This window comes from Gracilinanus agilis, chromosome 2, assembly GCF_016433145.1.
Source record: "Gracilinanus agilis isolate LMUSP501 chromosome 2, AgileGrace, whole genome shotgun sequence".
NCBI classification, from domain to species: Eukaryota; Metazoa; Chordata; class Mammalia; order Didelphimorphia; family Didelphidae; genus Gracilinanus; species Gracilinanus agilis.
Window position 1 is genome coordinate 284,640,246 of NC_058131.1, and position 12,791 is coordinate 284,653,036.

The window sequence follows — 12,791 nt, forward strand, 5'->3', positions numbered from 1 at the left end:
AGGGTAACACAGCTAGTAAGTATTTGACACTATATCTGATGAGTCTTCCTGACTTCAGGTCTGTTACTCTATCCATTACATTACCTAGCTGCCCCTGAGACACTGTAGAGCAGGAATTCTTTACTAGGATTTTTGAACTTAAAAAAATAGATTTTGGCAAATATATTTCAAAGTAATTGTCTTTCTTTGTAATCCTATATATTTTAATTTTTGCATTTACAACTATTATTCTGAAAAGGGGTCCATAGGCTTTGCTAGATTGCCAAAACAAAAAAGGTTTAAAATCTCTATCATAGACAGCTCTGGAAGTCCAGTGCTTTGAACTCAAAGATACAGTAGAAGCTAAAACCTACCCTGGGAGATACTCTGAGTGATAAGTCAGTCAGCACTGGAACCCAGAGGATCCAGGGCAAGACTAAGCATAGCCAACTACCTCACCCAAAAGCATAGCAGAAGGCAGAGCCTGGCCCTAACACGAAGTTCCAGTTCAGAAACCAAGTCTAGAGAGATGAGAAAGCAAAAGAAAACAGAGACCACTATGATAAATTACTACAGATACTGAGATAATCAAAGATCTTAAAATGGAGACTCAAAGGGAAAAAGGATTTTCTACAAGAACTACATAAGTACCTAGAAAAAATGAAGCAAGAAAATTTAAAAAATGAAATAAAAGCTTTGGAAGAAAGAAGTAGAAGAAGAATGAATATCTTAGGAAAGAAAGTGATCAGTTTTACCCAAGTAAGAAAGTCCCTGAAATATTCCAAGCAGAAATTAATGTCTCTATGAACCACAGGAAATATTGGAACAAAATAAAAAAAAACAACTAGAAAATAGAAGAAAATGTAAGATATCTGCTGTGTTATATATACACATATGCACATATAATGCAAGAAATCATTGTATTATAGAAATGAAAACTGCCGCAATCTATTAGAACCAGAAGGCAAAATGAAAATAGAAAGAATGCACTAATTACTTTATGAAAGAGATCCTAAAAGGAAAAGTCTCAGGAATGTCATGATAAATCCAAAGCTTCCAATATAAGAAGAAAAATACTGTAAGTACTTGGAAAGAATTCAAGTACCAAGGAACCACAGTCAGGATCACAAAGACAGAGAAACTTCTATTTTAAGTGAGAGATCTTGGAATACAGTATTCCAAAAAGCAAAAGATAAAGGCTTGCAACCATGACTAATTTACTCAGAAAAAACAGTATAATCCTATAAGAAGAAAACGAATATTAACAGAATGAAGGACTTTCAAACATTCCCAACGAAAAGACCAAAGTTAAATAGGAACTTTGTAATACAAACATAAGAATGAAGAGAAACTTAGAAACTTAGAAAGGTATCTTTATGTAAGCAATTGGAGGGAGCTTTATAATGATAAGGAGTCAATAGTCTGACAGAAGGAGAAGAAACAAGTGCTCTTAACAGAACCTTAGTGTCTTCAAAAGATAAGAAGAGAATTAAAAAGATAAATGGAGGACCTGAGTGTGTATTGGCTCTCTTCTCATAGTTTTAGTAGGGAAGAGAACTAGGAAAGGTAAAAGGAATACACTAAGATAGGAAAGGGAAAAGTGCAGTTGAAACTTACTATTTATCATAATTGGGGGATTTTAGAAGAAAATGGTACAAGGACTGAGGCAAAGTGAAGCAAGTGGAAGCAAAAGAACAGAGGATCCCCCAAAAAAACAACAAAAACCCAACAATATTGTAAAGATAAACAACTTTGAAAGACTTAGGGAATGTTAATCAACACAATGACCAACCACAACTCCGGAGAACTGGTAAGCACTGTGCTAACATTTTACAAATATTTCATTTGATTCTCACAACAACTCTGGGGCTATTATTTTCTCCAAATTACATTTGGGGAAACTGAGGTTAAGTGAGTTGCTTGGGGGTGGGGGGGGAAAGGTTTACATAGCTAGTGTCTCAGGCCAGATTTGAACTCAGGTATTTCTGACTCCAGGCCCTCTGTGACTTGAGGGACCTACCTATCTCTCTGTCTCTGTCTCTCTTTAAACCCTTATTTACCTTCTGTCTTAGAATGAACATTAAGTATCATTTCCAAGGCAGAAGAGTGGTAAGGGCTAGGCAATTGGGGCTAAACATCTTGTCCAGGGTCATACAGATAGGAAATATCAGAGGCTAGATTTGAACCAGGTCCTCCTGACTTCTGGGCTGGCTCTCCATCCACTGAGTCATCTAGCTATCTCAAAGAAATACATTATTCACCTTCTGACAGAGAAGTGATAAACACAAGGTGAAGAAAGAGGCACATGTTTTTATACTGTGGGGATTTATTTTGCTTGACTGCTTATTTGTTGCAAAGAGATTTTTCTTCCTTTTTTTAATGGGGGGACTTGGAAGGGGAGGCGGTAGTAATGCAAAATTTAAAAGGAAAAGAAAAAACAGGGCAAACAAAACATTTTTAATGCACAGATAAATATTGGCTAATATGACAGAAAAGAAAAATTACAAATGTTGCAAGGGAAGAGGGAAAATTGGGACACTAATGCACTGTAGGAAGAGTTGTGATCTAATCCAACCATTCTGAAGAGAAACTTGGAACTATGCCCAAATGGTTATAAAACTGGGCATATACCCTTTGGCCCAAGAGTACCATTCTTGAGTCTGTATCCCAGAGAATATCATCAAAGGAAAAGGAAAAGAACCCATATGTACAAAAATATTTATAGCAGTTCTTTTTTGTGGTGGCAAAGAATTGGAAATTGAAGGGATGTCTGTCAACTGGGGAATGGTTGAATAAGTTGTGTGTTAAAAGAAATAATGAGCAGGATCTTTGATTTTCCAGTGAGAACCATATAGAATTTAAGAGATTATTTTACTATTTCTGATAACTCTGAATCTTTCCCCCTATTAGGTTCACACTCTGTAGTCATTAATAGTAAAATGCTTTATTAGACTTCCATATAACTATGCACTGCCTTTGGGGGCAGAAGGGGACCGGGGAAGCTATACATCTACATACTATTCTGGAACAATTGGAACAGAAAGGAGAACCTTGGATAGAAGAATGGCAGGTGGTAGCTGGAAAGAGGAATCGTAGGCCAAGGGATGACTTGGGAAGAGACTTACTCAAAGTCACCCAGCTAGCTAGTTCATATGGATTCTATCTTTTCACATAAACTATGTTGTTCTTAGAGCCCATGATTTTCACTTCTCAAATACTCTGAGTCACTTCCCAATACCACCAGATCCCACTATCTACCCACCCATCCAGTGCCCCTAAGAATCTGTCTAAAATACCTGATTGAGGACTTTCTGTAGGTACGGTGTACCCATGCGCTCGGCCAGATGGCGGTAAGATGGGTGGGACAGGAAAAACTTTCGCTCAGCTGCCAGGGCTGCTGTGATATCCTTTTTGCCATCAATATCTTTCTGGCTCCGATTCACCACTCCAATGTAGCCTGTGGGACCAGAGATCAAAGGTCACGAGATTTTCCCCCAAGTTAGGAATCAATCCACAGAGCACAAAGGGAGGGCCCCTACCTCTTCGAAGGGGCAGCAGCTTATTCTCTAGAACATCACGGGCATCAGTCCCTTCGTCCATCAAATCCAGTTTGGTGATGACCCCTATGGTACGTTGTCCTAAGGAAAGAGGATGGATATGTTAGGTTTTCTCAGCTCCCACAGTGGCACTCCCAGGGATGGGATATACCAACCCTCTCCTCTAGTGGCTGGGCCAGGTCTTACCTTGAGGATCAACCTCCTTGGCAATCTTGAGGGCATCAGAGTTGGCAAGGTCAGAGTTGGCAGGGGATACAGCCAGAATGAGACAGTTTTCCTTGGTGACAAACTGCATAAGCATGTCTCGGATCTGGAACTCTATGTCTGGAGGCTGGTCCCCCACTGGAACCTTGGTCATTCCAGGCAGGTCCACCAGGGTCAGGTTCAGCACTGGACAGGGACAGTCAAGAGGTTGGAATGAGTGGAGGGAGAGGGGGAAGGAGGAAGTGTTAAGGAAGGATAGTCATTAGAGGGGGCAAAATGGAGAGGAAATACAAAAAGGGAGTTTGCCATATGAAGATGGTGAAAAGGTTTATAGCTCAAAAGATTCTAATGCAGAAAATGGAAGGAGCCAGGAGACGATTCCCAAGGGGGTAGGTACAGGCCCAAAGGCAGCCACCCTCCTACACCACCTTCTCACCATGTGGAGAATAGACCCGCAAGTTGATGGGCACTGCAGAAATGCCCTTGTTGGAGCCAGTGACACGATCAGTCTCTGCCTCAATCTCCAGTCGGACCTCTTCAAAATCTGTAAACTTCTTCCCTTTGCAGTGGAGAAACTCAGCATATTCTGTCCCAAGGCACAGAGTGGATGGGGATGTCACTTTTGGCTCCCAGAATTGCCCCTCCATCTTGAGTCCCTTCCCACACACACACATGCATTTTTGTTCTCTCCCTTTGGGGAAGTACCACCCTCAGATTCCCTCAAGAGGGTCGCACAAGTTGCTCAGTTTCTTAAATCCCCAGCAAGACATATTCCACCCTTATTCCACATATGTTCCCTTCCACGCCCCTACCCCAAGTTTTCCAAGGAACACCTAGGCGGCTAAGTTCCAAGAGCAGCCCAGTCTGAGATATCTCAGTGTGCAGCCTGGGAGATTGCTGGGGCACTAGGTTAATAAAAGGGCACCCCTTATAGCCTATACCTGTGGTGGCATTCACCAGCTGCAGGACTAGAGGCCGACGGGTCACAATGCCAGATCCACGGGGCAGGAAGTCCCTACAATGGAAAAAGGAGTCTGAGAAGGGCCAACATCTCCCCTTATCTATTCCAAGGAATATCCTCTGTCTTCTCATTGCTCCAAGAGCAGCCCAGGATCCAACCAGCTCCCAGAAATGACCCTGCCTTCCCGCTCCCTGACTCAGAGTATACCCCAAAAGATAGAGTTGGGGATATGGCAGCAGATGGAATAGAAAAAGTAGAGAAGAAATAAAGGGGAAATGGCAACCATGAAAGGTACAGACTGTTACAGACTGTAATCTCTCTGTTACCCACTTCTCTCTCACAAACTCAGCTGTCCAGCTGAACGGGCTTGCTTGCCTTTCCCCCAATCCAAAATTCTATCTCTAGTTTTCATCTCTTTACACAGACTGACCCCTATGTCTCTCCTCAACTCCATCTCTTAGAATTCTTAGCTTCCTCCAGGGATCCCTTCAAGTGCCACCAACAAAAAGAAACCTTGCCCCATTTCCCAGCTGAAATTATTTTATATTAACCTTATATGCTTAAAAAATCCACCTCTACCTTCCATATTAAAATCAATATCGTATATTGGTTCCAAGGCTTAAGAGTGGTAAGGGCTAAGCAATAAGGGTTGTGACTTGCCCAGGGTCACACATTATAATAAGTGTCTAAAGTCAGACCTTATATACTTTTCATTTCTGTTATGTTACATGTTTACTCTGGTAGAATGGATGTTACTTAAGAGGAATAATTCTTGTCATATCTTTGTATCCCCATTTTCTAGCACAGTGCTTGGCATATAATAGGTGCTTAGTCAATGCTTTCTTAATGATTGATTGATTTGTTTCAAGAAGATATGGATCTAGGGCAGCTAGGTAGCTTGGTGGCTAGAATGCTAGGCTTGGAGTTGGGAGGTCCTGGGTTCCAATCTGGCCTCAGACACTTCTTAGCTGTGTGACCTGGGCGACTCACTTAACTCCATTGCTTAGCCCTTACTGTTCTTCTATCTTCAAAATGATACTAAGACAGAAGGTAAGGCTTTAAAAAACAAAGAAGTAGTTATGGGCCAGTCAATGACTGCTTCCCAGGTATCTCTTAATATCCATCTGAACATCTTCCAGTTTAATGAGAGGAAACCGAGTCTAGGATGGCACTCTGGGAGGAAGAAGATATATGTGGCATGACTATGGTGACATAAGAAACAGAAAATATCAATAAAAACTTCTTTTTTTGAATATTTGCCCATTTCTTTTTTTAAATTTTTGTTTAATTAATTAATTTAAAACATTTTCCCATGGTTATAGGATTCACATTCTTTCCCTCCCCTTCTCCCTCCCCCCTCCCATAGCCGACGAACAATTCCACTGGGTTTTATGTGTGTCATTGATCAAGACCTATTTCCATATTTCAAAAAAAACTTCTTAAGAAAAATAATATGAAGACGAGGGGAAACTGAGCCACAGATCATACCTAGGAGTTGGAAGCAATCGGGTCTCCAAGCCATATGGGCTTCCATTAGCCAAGATTTATAGCTCAAAAATCTGATGAAGCCCATCAAGCACAAACCATTCTGGGGAAGGGAAGAGGGTCTCTTCACTTCCACCTCCCCTTCCCCTGCCAGGTCTCAGTCCTGGCTATGGCAGAGAATAAGGGACGGCTGACTGTATTTTGTGCAGCTTCAGAGACACAACCCAGAGGCAAGGGGAGAGTGCCCCAGATTTACACCACTTCCTCTTCCTCACATTTTCCTTTGGTCTTTCCTGTCTTTTTGCTGACTTTTAGTCCTTCATCACTCCCTGCCTTTTCTGCTGACTTCCCATCCTTCACTACAGCCCTTTGCCTTGGGCTTCCTGCCCTCCCATCCTCCCTTCCCACTGCCCCTGAGCCAGGCCCTTCAGACCATCCCAAGGCAGCATGGATGCAGCTGAGTTTGGGTAGGAGAAAGTAGATGGCAAGGCTGATGGGATGAAGAAGTCACGGCTTTGTAGAGTCATGGAATTTCAGCGTTAAACGTGACCTTAGGGATCACCTAGTCCAAACCCCACGTGCTACAGGCAGAGGTCAAGGAAATTGTCTGGGCCACAGAGCCTTCGGCAGCAGGCGAGGGAATACAACCCAGGCCTCTCAAGTGTCTCGCCTCTTTCCTATAAACCGTGTTGCTGTAGGCCAGAGGACTATTTTTCTGCCTGCCTCAGAGTGTGGGCCCTTCTCCATCCCTACTTGCCACCCACCCACTTGAGCAGGGATGACAAGGCAGAGCTCAGAGAAGGCACTGTGATGTCTCTGGATGAATCAGCAGGGGCTGGAAAGGAGAACTGTCTCAGGGGAAGCTGATGGACAAGAGCTGTGTCCTAAAAAGCAGGTCCTGCTCTAATCCGAGTCTGGAGGGTGGAACCTTAGTTCCTCAGCTGGTTCCTGAACAACATCTTTGCACAAGAACTATGGGGATGGGGTGGGAGGTGGTAAGGGCAGAGGAAGGCCCGATGTTAGGCCAGGAAGTTTTGTCCAAGGTTCCACTTCCAAGTGTCCCCCTGGACACATCCCAGGTTCAGATGGCTTTCTTCCTCTAGCTCATGCCACAAAGGATGGGGACTATAAAAATGAACTGTCAAGGAGGCAGCTGGGTGGCTCAGTAGATGGAGAGCCAGATTTAGAACCTGGAGGTCTTAGGTTCAAATCTGGCCTCAGAAACTTCCTAGCTGTGTGACCCTGGGCAAGTCACTTAGCCCCCATTGCCTAGCCCTTACAATACGTAGTATTTGAAGATTCCAAGACAGAAGGTTAAGGGTTTAAAAAAAGGAACTGTCAAGCTCTTCTTTAGATAGGGAATATAGGGAAGGTGGTGGGGGATAAGGATGAGGCCTATCCCCCCACTTAAAGAGAGACAGAGGCAGGGAATAGTGGGAAGATCAGAGGATTTAAGAGTTAGAAAACAATTTTTTTTGCTGTTAGTTTCCACTTATGCTAGTTTTTGTGATCTTAGACTAGTCACTATATTCTCCAGGCTCTTGTTTCTTAGGGGTCCAGATCTGTGATTTTATTCTTCAGAATAAGGAAACTCCCTCCACTAGCCCAGATCTTCAATTATTTGGCAATTTCTAGTCTTAAGAAAGTTGCTGGGAGGTCCAGAAAGATAAAAGACCTGCACAGATCATGTAGCCTGAGCTCTAGTTTCCTGACATGGTATAGGGACCAAGAAAGTATCTGGGCTGTCCATCACTCTGTTGTTGTTCAGTCATTTCAGTCATGTCTGACCCTTTATAACCTCATTTAGAGTTTTTTTTAGCCAAAATATTGGAGTGGCTTGCCATTTCCTTTTCTGGCTTGTTTTATAATGAGAAACTGAGGTAAAAAGGGTAAATGGCTTGCCCAGGGTCACATAATAGCTACTCTCTGAAGCACTTCATCTGAGAGATCATTCTTTCTAGCAAGAAAGTGGCCATAAAATGATTTCATCTATTCACAGAGTTGTGAAAAAGACAAAGTTATGGAGAAAGACGTTATTATCATTAAGTCCCTCAATACTCCCCAAACCCCTTAGAATGTAGAGCAAGGGGCTATTTCACTTGTCTTTGTATGCCCAGAACTTAGCACATAATCAGTGACTGATAAAGCCTTATTGATTGATGGATTGCCCCTTCCCCTAGCCTAAGAGTACATAGTTATTCCCTCTTCCCAAATCTAACCAGAGATACTCATTTATCTTTAGGATTGGGGTAATAAGCTAGGAAGGATTCCTCCTTAGCCCTGCTCTGGGCACTCAGTTTCCATACCTAATAAAAGGTGGGGAGGGAGGTAGAAAATTCAAGGCTCTACCAAACCCTGGGAGCAGAGGTCAGGAGGAAACTGAGGCAGACACACTTATCTACCTTGATCAGTGAGAGGTTTAGGGTGAAAAAAAACAAAGACAAAAGGCATTCTGCTTTGGACTATCCAGGTAGACTTTTTTTTTTTAAACCCTTATATTTCATCTTAGAATCGCTACTGTGTACTGGTTCCAAGGCAGAAGAGTGGTAAGGGAAGGCAATGGGGGTTAAGTGACTTGCCCAGGGTCACACAGCCAGGAAGTGTCCGAGGCCAGATTTGAACCCAGGATGTCGGGGTTTGACTCTCAATCCACTGAACCACCCAGCTGGCCCCCAGATAGACTTTTAAAGGTAGTATCACAGAGTCACACATCTGAAAGTAGGAGGGGATTGTGAAAGATGGTGCTTCTTCCTATCAGGCAGGGGATGGAGATGGGAGATGAGAGAGCTCAATCCAATAAAGGCTGAGGGACCAAATGTCCCAGCCTAAGCAGGCGCAGGACGCTGATGAGGTGAGGGAAATAAGGAGTCCCCAGATAGAGGTGCACTCATCAGCTCCCTCCCCCAAACCCTCCACTAACATAGAGGCGGAACCCCCACCTGGCCAGCTCCTCGCCCAGCAACACCATGGCAACAGCCAGTTCCCATGGTAACAAGCCCAGAGAAGAAGAAAACCTCAAAGAGCTCCCCCACCTCTACTCAGAACCAATGGATCAGTCTAATGGCGGCAGACTCCACTGGCCCTAAGAGCCAGGAGAGGAAAGCCTAGAAGGCTGGTTCGGCAAGGCTGGCGAGGCAGAGAGATTTGGGGGGTTAGGTGGGATAGACCTCTCTTCTATCCCAAGAGCTCAATCCTGCTATTTTTAAAGATGTCAGCCCCCAACACCTGGACAACAGGGCTTTGAGATGCCCTGGGTCTGACCGCCTCCTCAAATCTATAAAATAATAATAATTATTATTATATGTGATTTTATGCAGGGAGAGTCAGGGGGAAGGTACTCATTCCAGTTAGACATTCAGAGCCTCAGAAGCTGAGGCCTCCCCCGGCCCTGGTCCTCCTGGGTCATGCCTGCCACTCAGGTAGCTATTAAAAGGACAATCAGCTTAAAGGGAAGCAGAGATTACAGGCAGAGAGGCAGCCTGGGCCAGGAATTCCCCAGTGAGAGTCCCAGCTCCGTAGAAAGAAGCAGGGAAGGTGGTATATGTGCAGTCAGTAATGTCTGGGCCTCTCTCCTTTTGGGTGACATCCAGAGAAACCTTCAAGGAATTGGTCCAAACTGAGCTCTCTATCCTTCCTCCCAAGTTCGTGGGGAGAGCAGCAGCATCACAGAATTCAAGAAGATGAGTCAAAGTCAGATGACTTGTTTATTTTTAAAATCATCCCTCCTGTGTTGGAATCAATGGTAAGGATCGATTCCAAGACAGAAGAGCAGGAAGCAAGAGGTAAGTTGCTCAGGATCATACAGCTAGGAAGTGTCCGAGGCCACATTTAAACTCAGGCCCTCTGGATTCCAGGCCTGTCGCTCGATCTACTATGCTACTGAACTGCCCCTAAATTTTAGTCCCATATTTTAGACTGAGCCTCACAGTTGAGCAAAAGCACCTCCCTCTCTTTATTGGTGAGGTGGGGGACTGCAGATGTATAATGCTGCATATATTCTGTCAAACCCAGTTAAGGGATTGGCTGGCTTTGCTGACCTGTATTTTTTTTTTTTCTCTTTAATCTTTGTTACAAGGGAGAACTCATTGGGTAGCTAAGGGGAAGGTATATATTTGGAAATTAGTGCATTATAAAAAAAAAGTTATTTTGTTGTTTTTTAAAGATGAGACTAAGACTATGAGAACTAAAAAAAGAACCTTTGTTAACGATCCTGCCTGGGAATGAGGCTTCTAATTTGTGAAATAAGAGGTCTGGACCCAATAGTTTCTAAGGATTTTACGGCTTTAATATTCTGTAATTCTGGGGGCAGCTGGGTGGCTCAGTGGATTGAGAGCCAGGCCTAGAGATGGGAGGTCCTAGGTTCAAATGTGGCCTCAGACACTTCCTAGTTGTGTGACCCTGAGCAAGTCACTTGACCTCCATTGCCTACCCTTACAACTCTTCTGCCTTGGAGCCAATACACAGTATTGATTCTAAGATGGAAGGTAAGGGTTTTAAAAAAATGTAATTCTATCAGCCTGGGGTTCTAGTTCAATCTCCTCATTTTACAGATGGAAAAACTGAGACCCAGAGGGAAGAAACAGAATCAGGAAAAGAGTTCAGTTTCTCAAAGTCAGGGTCCTAAATGCTGTTCTGCCTGGAAGATTCTTTATCTTAGGGGTAACCCTTCTTCAGAAAGAAGTTCTGATGTCTTTCTAATTATAGCCCATTCAAAGAAAGGGAAGAGAAGGGAATAAGAATTTAGTATGGACTTATTATGTGCCAGGCACCATGCTAAGCACTTTACAAATATTATCTCATTTGATCTTCACAACTCTGGGGGATAGGTACTATGATTTATTATTCTCATTTTATAATTGAGAAAAATGAGGCAGACAGAGGGTTGGTGACTTGCTCAAGGTAACACAACTATTAAGTATCTAAGGTCAAATTTGAATTCTGGTCTTCTTGACTCCATGCTTAGTGTTCCATGCCATTGAGTTGCCTCAAAGAAGTCAAAGTGGGTGGCCAGGGGCAGCAGCAGAGCCTACAGCTAATTCCTTGATTTCTGTGTACCTCCCTGAGGACCACCTCTCCCCAGGGAAAGTCAGAGGCCAGAGCCACCAAATTCCACAGGCATCCCAGAGTCCAGGGGCCTTGTTTCTCAGTCCCAGTTCCTCCAACCTCTGATCTGGGTAGTTACAGAAGGGAAACTCCTGTTTCCTCTTTCCATGCCATCTCTGTTTCCTTCTCCTTCCCCAGGATACAATCTGACCCCACTCTTCAGTAAAGCTGGTTCCCCATTCTTCCTTTCCTTTACTCCTCCTGGTATTGTGGGTCTAGGGACTTTGCCAAGCTCGCCCGCCTCTCTCAGGATACCAGAAGGATGCTATTCTCAACTTGATAGCACTAGAGTCCAGATGTGAGAGATGGCCAATAACAGGGCACCCAGAGAGAGAGGGGGCCCAGTCCCATCATACACCTCCTGCCAGCAGTGCGGGAGAGCGTGGATGGGGCAATGCTAGCTCTCACTATTCACCATTAAGTCCTGGTAAGGGGGGAAAAAAGGCCCTATGAAGGGGGTGGTCAGGAGTGAAGCTGGGAGATTGAGAGAGTCATTTCCTTGCCATCTGCTGACTCATCCTCAAACACACACATCAGGCAGAAGGAGGGAAAAATTATATTTACAAGGAGCTCAAAGCGCTTTATAGGGAGCATCTCCATCATCCCCAAACCATCCAGGAAAAGAGGGAATAGAAACAAAACTAGCATGGCTCAGGCGTAGTATCTAGCACCCAGTGACCCCAATATTCAGTTCTCCGTTCTCTCCTGTAGACTCTGCTCAAAACAGACAGGCCACCAAAGGGGGCATTGCCATGCAAACAGGCAACATTTAGTGCCTTCTTCCAGGGGCTCCAGTGCTTGTAGAAAAATATTATCTATATCCAAGGCCTTGGGGCTTAGGGGAAAAAAAGAGAAAGGTATTGACTCCTATAGGTGCATCTAAATCACAGAATGCAGAAGTGGCTAGGTGGCTCAGGGGATTCAGAGCCAGGCCTAGAGATAGGAGGTCCTGGGTTCAAATGTGACCTCAGACACTTTCTAGCTACGTGAAACTGGGCAAGTCATTTAACCTCAATTGCTCAGCCCTTACTGCTCTTCTGCCTTGGAACCAATACACATTTTTGATTCCAAGATGGAAGTTAGGGTTTTTTTTTTTTAATCACTTACTATATATGTATAACTCAGTAGAATTGCTTGTCAACTCTGGGAGTGGGGAGGGAGAAAACATGAATTATGGAACCATGGGAAAAAAATTTTAAATAATAAAAAAAAATCTGTCTAGAAAAAAAATCACTGATGTGGTCTGGTTATTGCTCCGTTTACATTGAAATAGGGAAGGCCAGAACAGAGGGGACTGATAAGGACAAGGTGAATGATTACACATCAAATACACCTCCCTGAAGCAGACGAGGTTTGGCTGCTGAGGATGGAGCAGCCTCAGGCAAAGAAGGGATACTTGGCCAGGAGCTGAGACTCCCGAGTTCTGGCCTTGGCTTTTCCACAGACCTTTGAGGGAATCCCCTTTCTGGTCCCTGGTTTCCATAACTGGAAAAGGAGCAGGT

At 43.9% G+C, this 12,791-nt stretch overlaps 1 protein-coding gene across 15 annotated transcripts in view; it reads right to left on the bottom strand.

Annotated features, from left to right (window-relative positions):
* DNM1 (dynamin 1) overlaps positions 1-12,791 on the bottom strand; it is a 66,918-nt gene that overhangs the window by 41,179 nt on the left and 12,948 nt on the right. For all 15 annotated transcript variants that reach the window (XM_044664055.1, XM_044664050.1, XM_044664043.1 and 12 more), the window contains exons 2-6: positions 4,682-4,755; positions 4,177-4,326; positions 3,723-3,926; positions 3,519-3,617; positions 3,276-3,436 (exon numbers count right to left, since the gene is read on the bottom strand). In XM_044664055.1, coding sequence (XP_044519990.1) covers positions 3,276-3,436; positions 3,519-3,617; positions 3,723-3,926; positions 4,177-4,326; positions 4,682-4,755 — 688 coding nt within the window. The remainder of the gene's footprint in view (positions 1-3,275; positions 3,437-3,518; positions 3,618-3,722; positions 3,927-4,176; positions 4,327-4,681; positions 4,756-12,791) is intronic.